The 10155-nt window shown below is 33.8% G+C and overlaps 1 protein-coding gene across 2 annotated transcripts; it reads right to left on the reverse strand.

The window, feature by feature from the left end:
* Positions 1–2739: 2739 nt before the first annotated feature.
* LOC120082621 (nudix hydrolase 11-like) lies at positions 2740–5487 on the reverse strand. 2 transcript variants are annotated; one of them, XM_039037874.1, is made up of 5 exons: positions 5120–5487; positions 4874–5016; positions 3689–3808; positions 3353–3585; positions 2740–3258 (listed from the first exon to the last, which is right to left on the reverse strand). In XM_039037874.1, the coding sequence occupies exons 1-4, from the start codon at positions 5391–5393 to the stop codon at positions 3355–3357; spliced, it is 768 nt and encodes a 255-aa protein (XP_038893802.1). In that variant the 5' UTR covers positions 5394–5487; the 3' UTR covers positions 2740–3258; positions 3353–3354. The 2 variants fall into 2 exon arrangements, with proteins under 2 accessions (XP_038893802.1, XP_038893801.1); XM_039037873.1 differs by having other exon boundaries at positions 2790–3585.
* Between the last annotated feature and the right edge of the window lie 4668 nt (positions 5488–10155).

The raw sequence follows: 10155 nt of genomic DNA on the forward strand, positions 1-10155 counted from the left end.
TTTCTTGGGATTGAGTTATCTTGTCTTACATCTATGGATATGTTTCTTTCTCAATCTAAGTACATTTTCGATCTATTACATCGTACCTAGATGGCTGAGGCTAAACTGATGGCCACTCCTATGGTAAGCGGTCCTTAATCCTCATATGAATCAGAGTGTCATTGGTGCTTTGCAATATATTACTCTTACACATCCAAAAATCTCTTATAGTGTTAACAAAGCATATCAATTCATGCATTCATCAACTATTCTCCATTGACAATTGGTTAAGTGTATCTTGCATTTTTTGAAGGGCGCTTTATTTTATAGTTTTTTGCTTAAAGGCACTACTAATTTAAAGCTCTATGGTTTTGCTGATGCTGGGCATCTGATCCTGATGATCGAAAATCGACTTCTAGGTTATGTATTTTCTTTGGTGGGAACTTGGTTACTTGGGGTTTCAAAAAGTAGTCAATTAGATATCATCCCAGCATGGAGGCCAAGTACCACTATCTTACCCTTATGGCTATTAAAATAGTATGGATTCGTTCCCTTTTAAGGGAACTTTGTATTGATTTATCTCACCCTTCTATTTTGTGGTATGCCAATCTCAACTCAATGCATTTAAGGGTGAATCCTTTCTTACATTTGTTGAACTTGATATCTATTATGTTAATGACCTAGTTTTTAAGCAGAAGATTCAGCTTCGTCACTTTCATGCATCTGAACAAATAGTTGATGCTCTTACCAAACCGTTACCTGTTGCTAGCTTTTTCAAACTAAAGAGCAAGCTAACTGTTGTCGCTACACCTACCGTCGATTTGCAGGGGTGTGAAAGAAACCCACTTATTTGGCCCCTTTTACATTTATTTTTCCTCAATGTAAGCCCATGTTATAAGGACCAATTTTTTTTATTCTTTATTCTTTCTGTTACATGAAGAATTATCTTGTATGTGTTTAGGACAAGAGTTTTTCTTCCCAACCTTATATATATTGTGTCTCACATTCTCATAAATATATATAAAAGCTAGGATTCTCTTGCATCAATTATCTCTCCAATGGCCTTCCTTTTCTCATTCTCCTATTGCCTTTCATTTTGTTAAAATGAAGTATGAATTTGATAAATTAATTACAATATAATTAATGATCGATTACAATACAATTAAAGAAGTTGGTTAAAGACATTTCAGGATTAACATAAAATGAATTCACGTATGTCCATATGTTTTGCTATAATTTTGAAAAGTGATGTGTTTTGCTATATTTTCAAATGGAAATGTGATTTGTGGTATATGAACCAATTTCTCAAAAATTAAATAGTTACTAAACAGGATCTAAATGATTATCAATCGATGATGCCCCTTCATTAAAAAGTCCCCCACATGAATTAAGGTTATCACTATGCTCGAAGACAAACTTTGGGAAATCGACAAAAACCATCCCTTTCAACTTTCAATTCTAAAAATGACTCATTTCCAAAGATATTGTTTTTGGAGACCCCTTTGTAGGTGAAAACTCACAAATGTCCTTCATTAGAGTTCACCCTTTAAATTTCTCAATGATTTTCACCATTCTTTCTAACCAAATATTACTTGTTTTAATATGATAGAATAAGAAATTCCAAAACGAAATTTTTGTCCATGTTTTCGATTGATACTTGATAAAATCTTTTTTTTTAAAAAAAAAATTAATTAAAAAGGAAAAATTTATAAGAATTTTTCTAACAGAATATTCTGAATAAAGTTTTATTTGATTGATTTCATGAAAAGACTAAAAAAGCAATATTTTTTTTTCAAAATAGAAAATCATGAAATTCGACCAAGATTTAAGCTTAGAAATTCAATCTCGGCCAGAATTCATGATTTTCAACGAAATTCTCATCTAGAAAATTTTTAAATTTTTTAGCTTTTCTATTCCTATATTATTCATATAATGAAGTTCTTAGGTTGTTTTTATTAAAAAAAAAAAAAAAAAAAAAAAAAAAAAAGTATCAATTTTTTTTTTTTAATTTTTATCAATTTTCTAAAAACTATTATCAAAGAGTTGTATCAACTAAAAATGTGGACGAAAATTACGTTTTAGAATTTTTTATTCAATTTTGATAGAAGTTGATGAAAAATTGAAGGTAAGAGGATAAAGATACTTTCACTCATGCTAACATCATCTTAAGACTCCAAAAACAATTTTTTTAACAAATAAAAATAAAAATAAACCCATTTTTCAGACATGGAAACCGAAATGACATTTTTATCAATTTGCCACAAACTTATGTAAAACAAATTACTCAACTATAAACTATCTCAGAAGATTATAAATTAAGCTATCATTACAACTGTTTCCGTAACAAATATACGAAGGATTACTTCATACTCAATGAGATCATAAAGAGTCTTTGTAGATGCTACACTTAGGAAAGATATTACTATCAAAAGAGGAAGATGATGAGAAACGAGAAAAATGTTTTACAACTACCTAAATTGATCTTGAAAGATGAAAACATAAATTATCGATCAACATATGAAAAGAAATCTGCATTCATTATGATCCTGGTGTCCATACTACTTCAACTGCATTTGAGAAAGAGGCACCATAGATTTTCTTAGAAAGGACCTTATCCCCACATTAAAGAGCCATTTTGTCCCTTTGCATGGCCATGGACTAAAGATCAAGTACTATTTTTGTGTTTTCATAATCATTGATTGTTTGGCCTTTGATTGATTCAAAGTCAAAAACGCAAAAACAAGGCCGCAGTGGGTGAGATAGCTCATCAAAACTGCCATGAGCCAATACCATTGATCAAAAGTATAATATAGGAGAATTTGTTCGAAGGAGGCCACCACAATATGGTTGATAGATTTTCATCATTGGATGTATGAGAGAAACTACAAATGTACTTCAAATTTGTATCTAATGATCACTAGAGGCATATAAATTTCTAATCTAATCCAACGGGTGGCAGCCTCATTCCGTAATTTTTTTTCCAATACTGTAGCATAACCAAAAGCTCAAAGTGTTGACATATATAACTCAAGTACATCATAACTCTGGATGCATAGCTCTCGAGAAATATGTTTCTGCAGTGCTCTCTCTAGAAAGAGTGGGCAATTTTTCAATGAATTGTGAGCCAACACTAACTAATAGAGAGGCCGTAGGATTTCAGAGAAATTGGCCTGCTAGCTAAAAGTTGTGATGATCTACAGCTAAAATTATAGAATTATAGTTTTCAAACAACAGTATGCGTTAATAGATAGTTACTCTTTGCACAATATTTTCTCCTCCCTGCAAAATGACAGACTTCTAAGGTTGCAAGAATACAATGAAATTGTTGGAATAAGGATAAGGTTACAAATAAATGTAAGCATACATGAAATACCTTCACTGCTGCGAATGTGAAGTTTTGCTGCTATTAGCAGAAGCATTCCAGAATCTGGGTCGCCGCTCCAGAAAGGCAGGTGGTCGCTCGAACACCAAGGATGCTGCCTTGATCAAGATACCAGCAGTCAGAGCCCAGATCACGTACTTCGCATTCTCATATTCATAGTCAAAAAAGTGTAGTAGATAATTATGTCCCATCCATTCATTCTCCACTGCTCTTCTTTTTTCATCCTGTGGCAACGTCAAACTGTGAGTAATGCAGAATGAATCACCAACCAAAACCATTCTGTAAACTTAATTTAATCAAAGTTAACATCAAACAAGTATGATGAACCTTGAGGAACATTTCCAAGGGAACATCAAATATTGCATCTACTTCAGCAGCATTTGGAGTTGGATTGAATGCTTCCCTGCTAGATAATAGGCCAAGGACAGGAACTACAGTCATACCCTTCTGCACAGAGAGAACACATATTGAATATGAAATGGTGGAAAATTCACAAGTTAGAAGAGAACGACAAGCAGAAAAGGTCCAAATTAGCAGTAAAATAAAAAAAATATGGCATAAAAATGATACTCTTGCAGACCTAATAGGCCTCAGAAAAGCAACATGCAGTTAAACCAAAAGAACATGCCTACACCTTCATTTCAATCAAATGATGTTCTTCCCTCTACAAAATGCTTTATCTAATCATCCAAGTTTAAAAGTTCCCCAGACAATGTTAAATGGTTACTGGAAGCGAATGTGATTGTATCAATAAACGGGAGAGGTAAAGTTTGTTCTGGTCGGAATGTATCTGGAGAAATTTGTAACGACCCCAAATCCCGATGCACATGGCTTGGCTCACAACCACGGTCAAGTGAGCTGAGAGGCACACTGAAGATGGTGGGTAGGCACATAGGTTGGGGCACACCCCACAAATAATTGCACGAATGATCAACTACTTTAATTGTGTTCTATTAATCGAAGTATAAACAATTACAAGTACTTATTGGTAAATAAAAAACTAACCACCAATGCAATAGCTATACCACTAACACACTATTTTGCACCACTAACCTTAAAATTCTCCTTCATCATTCCACTAAACCATTAGGCCACTTCTCTCCTATTCACGAAGCACTACCCTAAATAAAAACCACTAACATTAATTAGAGAAGAAAAACTAATTCAATTACTTGAATTAAGTTTGCAAATTCTTAACAATTTGAATGTCATCCGTTATCATGAAAGTCTTGTTTAATAATTATTTGATTTTTGAAAACTAAACTTATGAGCACTAATTATACCATGAGTTTCTTTATTTTATTATCTACTTTCTACCATGTTTTCAAAATCTACGATGTTATGATCAGGCGACAAATTAGTGCGACATAAGTAAAATTAACAAAGAAGTTCTGATCCCAACAAGCGTTTATATATCCTTCTACATCTAGACACAGTATAGATTGTGCAGTGAATAGGCTACACGGACAAACAAAATCTAAGCTCAATATTAAAAACAAGGAGAATATAAACCTTATTAACAAATGGTTCAAGAACAGTGACGATGTTAACAAGAGCAGGGGATAATCCAATTTCCTCCTCTGCCTCCCTCAATGCCGTCGCAACATCATCGGCATCACTCACATCCCTTTTTCCGCCGGGGAGTGCAACTTCCCCTGCACCCTAAAAATCAATTAACTAACTGTTGTCCTATTCCATTGCTCTTTAAATCAATTTCAATATCACAAAGATGAATTAGGGTTTGGGAGCGAGACTCACCAGAGTGGGAAGAAAGCGTAGAGGCTCGCTTTGTGAGAATGACGCGGAGCTCGCCAATGTCGGTCAGGAAGAGGCAGATGAGAACAGCAGCGCGGTTGGTCAGTTGGGCTGCTGCCGGAGTTGGTGGCAGCGACGGCGGAGACTGAGAAGAATTACCTGTGCGGAAATGTTCTGCTAAAGCCTTCAGTCTCTGAAGAACGTTTTCTCCAGAGCTTTTGGTGGCATGGACATGGAGGATGAGGATGCTGTCTCCTTTCTCCTGTCCTTTCTTCATCGTTGAGATTGGTGGGAAATTTCATCCTACCAAAAGGGGATTTTACTAATGTGATATTCTGAATGAAAAATACATACAACATCCCGGACATCACCTGTGTACCCCCATGAAATTGACCTTTCAAAGCTACATCCTAATCATCACGTATTTTTATATATCCTACCAAAATTATCAAATGTAAAAAAAGAAAAAAAAAATCTTCTCTCTTTTTAAAATATTTTATTTTATTATTATTATTATTATTTTTTTTTTTTTTGAGTGATGGAAGATGGAGGCATCAAGAAGGGTGCATGAGTATTATCCTTTTAGAATAAAAAATACGTCGGTTCAAGTATCACCTATCTTTATATATCCCATCAAATTATTTCATCATAATTGAAAAATTCTTCTTATTTCTTTTTTGAAATATTTTATTATTATCTTATTTTTTGTGAGTGATGAAAGAATGATGCATAAAGATGGGGTGCATCCTACCCTTCTGAATACTACATTACAATTTACAAGCAACCAAGCATGATATTCTGTAATTATCTAGTTCTCAATTTTACAAAAATGTAGTGAATTGATAATTATAATAGTTTTGAAATTTTTTCCCTAATAATATTAATATGTTATCTTTTTTTTATTATTACAATATATGAGGTATGAGATCATACCTAAGATCTTAAAGTTAATTGTATAAGTTCTTGTCATTTTTTTTTTTCTAAAGACTATTATTGTTTTGTGGAATACCTAAAACTACATAAATCACTTTCTTATTTCCGAAGCCTGTTGTAAGAAGTCTAATGTTTATGAGGTGTTTAAACTTATTGACGATTACCTTCCTTTTCTCTTCAAATGGTGCTAATGGCTTCTTCTATCCAGTAAGTCTCGGGAACCTTGTGAATCAGGAAAGGTGATTCTCTCTTTCGAGTGGACTCAGGAAGCTCAATGTTGATGTCTCTTGGTGCAGTGAAAAAAGGATTGATGGTTTGAGGTGGGTCGTTTGTAGTTCTCAAGGATCTCTATCTTTGTTAGGTAGCGTTTTGACTATGAGCTAGCCCATCGAAGTTCTGGAAAGCGTGGATGTCAAAGTTGGTTTATATTCTCTCCTCCAACTTAGTTGATGCCTCGTTGGTTTTCATGCATGAGGTTGGTGTTCACTCTTTTGTGAAGTGAACTAATTCTTGTAATTTTGTTTGTCCACTCTCTGCTACGTGCAACCTTCTTCTTCTAATTTAGAAAAGATCACGAGACTTGTTGATTTTTTTTTTTATCATATGTCTTTGATTCTTAGTGTGAGGATTATGCAGGTGTGTTTTGCTTTGCTTTAATGAGGTTATTTTTCAAGGGGAAAAAAAAGGGAAAAAAAGAAGCTTTCAAAATGGTTTTTAATCCACACAAACATCCTCCTTTTCCGTGAACATTTTTTACCTATCTTCTTCTCTCAAGAGATGAGAATGTTTTAAATATATTTAAAAAAATTAAGCATATCGAAGAATTGAGGATGAATTAAATAATAATAACAGAAAAAAAAAGGAAGATGTGTCATTTTTTGATATGATTATCTACCGATGTTGGACATTTTAAGTTCTCAATATCCAAACATTCTAGTACCTACATTAAAAAAAAAAAAAAAAAAAAAAACAAACGACCCTTAAAGGTGACTTCTAAAAATAAAATTATTAGATTTTAATTTTATAACTTTTAAGTTATTAACCACTTTCAAATGCAAACATGAACATAATTCAATCATAATTGACATATGTTCTTTTCTATTGGCTATGAAGCACAGACACAGATACGGTTACACAATACGGATACGATTGGATACAGCGATTCGTCAATTTCTAAAAAACTAAGATATGAATACGTCTAAGGATGCGTCATTTTTTGTATATATTTTTTAATATATATATTTCTAAAAAACGAGGATACTGATACGTTGAAGATACACTTTTTTTAAAAAAAAAAAATTAGGATATAGATAAATTTAGCATATAAGTTAATAACAATAGCGCAAAATATAATACAAATACTAAAATACAATAGAAAAAAAAACAACATCTAAGATGTTGAAGTATAATAGTTAATAAAATGCAATAGAAAAGTGACTCATATTGCAAAGAAGAAGAAGAAGAAGATTAGATAGAGAAGTATGAAGATAAACAAAGAACTTATTGTTGAAGATATCTAAATGGTTTATATTTTGGTGGATTTTGTGGAGACTCAAATGTGAAGATGGAGATTAGATGATTCTAGTCTAGGGTTTTGGTCCGCTATTTATTTTTTTTTCTTTTCGTTTTGGATTCGAGTAGTGAGCTTTTTAAATAAGTAGCCTAATTTTAGATTGAGAAAGATTAGATGAATTACTTGTCTTTTTTCGTAAAAAAGAAGTACGCATAGAAATAGATACGTCAAATAGTGTGTCAGATACGTATTTGAAAAGTATCTGAAAGTATAAATACGTCAAATCACGTGTTAGATACGTATCTAGAAAGTATTTGGAAGTATCGGTATCCGATACATGTATGATACTGATTCTTTGCCTCACATGAAGCATCTGTATTTTATAGTCTATTGGAATGGAAAGATCTCTATATAATATATTATTATACTTTAAATAAAAAGAGAGAGAGAGAGAAAAGTCAAGATAGCAAGTTACACCATGTGTATTTGGCATATCATTGAAAATTATTTTTAATCATTTGTAAACATTTTAAAAGGCATGTATGTCAAACATAAGAAAGTGTTTGTAGAAGCTAGTACAAAATGGTTGATGATTTTATACTATTGGATGTAAAAGAGAAAAACAAAAATAATCATGATTTCATCATGCAATTTAGAGAGAGAAAGCAACAATATGTGGTAATCAAGGATTAAAGTATGATATGTCGATATATTTGTAAATTCGAAGATTTGACATCAATGTTAAAAATAATCAATATCTCTAATAGTACACATAAAACATGCATGTGTGCGGGCGCGTGCGAGTGTGCGCATACATGTGTGTGTGCATCTGTGTGTGATTCGTTATTCTCAATATGGAGATAGAATACTAATAATAATAGAGAAATTTTCACATATATAAAAATATCAAACTATTTACAGAAATAGCAAAAATAAAACACTAATGGACATTGATGAACTTCTATCAACCTCTATCAATGATAGACTTGTATCGGTTTCTATCACTGATAGTATCAATGAATGACTTCTATCAGTTTCTATCATTAATAGACACTGATATCCTACTCATTGGGAATGGTATAGGGTACCTTATTGGTGTTAAAAATTGGCTAGCATCTCAATTCCAAATGAAGGATTTGAGAGAGGCACAATATGTTCTTGGGATCCAGACCATTAGGGATCACAAGAACAGAACGTTCACTCTATCTCAAGCAACTTATATCGAAAATTTTTTGGCAAGATATTCGATGTAGAACTCTAGAAGGGTTTATTGCCTTTTAGGCACAAGGTTCATTTATTTAAGGAACAGTGTCCTAAGACACCTCAAGAATTTGAAGATATGAGACGTATTCCTTATGCCTCAGTTATGGGTAGCTTAATGTATGTTATGCTCTGCACTAGGCCAAACATTTGTCAATCCAATCCAAAGTTAGATCATTGGACTGTGGTTATGAACAAACTCAAATATAGGAGAATAAGGGGACTACATGCTTACTGGATACACGATTCTGATTTCTAAACTAACAAGGATTCTAGGAAATCCACATCAGGATCACCCTGAATAGAGGAGCTGTAGTATGGTGTAGCATCAAGTAAGGATACATTGGAGACTTCACTATGGTTACTGAGTATGTAGCTGCTTGTGAAAAAGAAAAGGAAGTAATTTGGCTCAGAAAGTTCCTAAGTGATTTGGAAATCATTCCAAACATAGACTTGCCCATGACATTATACTACGACAATAATGGGGTAGTAGCTAACTGATGACAAGCAAAAATGCACGTCATCTTAGGTCTTTTATTTAGAATTATGAGGGTTGTTAAGTAAAATATGTGGCGAATATGTTAGGAATTAATGAGAAAATGAGTTTACGTCCATCGGCATCAAGAACCTCAGCCAACCCACTATTATTCGTTCAATTGTTTATTTTTGTAGCAACCGTAGAAAGCGATCGCATGCGAGGAAGCCAGGCTATCGCAAAGACGACCACATGCGAGGATCTCTCTATCACAGAGGCGAACACATACGTTCGACGTATGGATGTTGCAGCCATTAACCACATGCTTCCATTGCATGGAAGTTGCGGCCATCAAGCGAATGCGGTCATCACAGAGAGATTGAGGCTACAGAATAATAGCCAGAATAGAGGGATGATTGCAAGGTTGGTGAAATGCAACATGAACGCATATCTCGGGAGTATCAAAAGATGATGTTGACATTTCACCTACCACGCCATTAGCAGCGGAGATTCAGAAAAGGACCATCGTGCCATGAATGTCAAAACTAGAACAGGTTCATTAATGTTGTCGGCGATTAACCTTTATAAATTGAAGCCGCTGAGCGGAATTTCAAAGCATCCAAATTTCTACCTTCGGGTGGATCCTTATAATCCAAACGAAAGCGTGAGAAGAAAGCTTGAGAGTTCTTCACCTCCTTCATCCATTTCGAGTGACGATTGGAGTCTTCGCCGGAGTTAGAGCTCGAGAGAGTCTGCTCCACCGCCCATCCATAGCACCACCGGCAGCCTTGACATACATTTGCTGGAAGCAAGACATTGCTTCCAGCTGGTCCTTTCATTTTCTCTTCTTTTCTTATA

This window comes from Benincasa hispida, chromosome 8, assembly GCF_009727055.1.
Source record: "Benincasa hispida cultivar B227 chromosome 8, ASM972705v1, whole genome shotgun sequence".
NCBI classification, from domain to species: domain Eukaryota; kingdom Viridiplantae; phylum Streptophyta; class Magnoliopsida; order Cucurbitales; family Cucurbitaceae; genus Benincasa; species Benincasa hispida.

Coding starts and splice junctions, on each gene's coding strand:
- LOC120082621 (XM_039037874.1), bottom strand. CDS start 5,393: ATGAAGAAAGGACAGGAGAAAGGAGACAGCATCCTCATCCTCCATGTC. Junction 3,809..4,873: donor TTGAACCATTTGTTAATAAG/GTTTATATTCTC, acceptor CTCTCTGTGCAG/AAGGGTATGACTGTAGTTCC. Junction 3,586..3,688: donor CCTTGGAAATGTTCCTCAAG/GTTCATCATACT, acceptor ACGTTGCCACAG/GATGAAAAAAGAAGAGCAGT.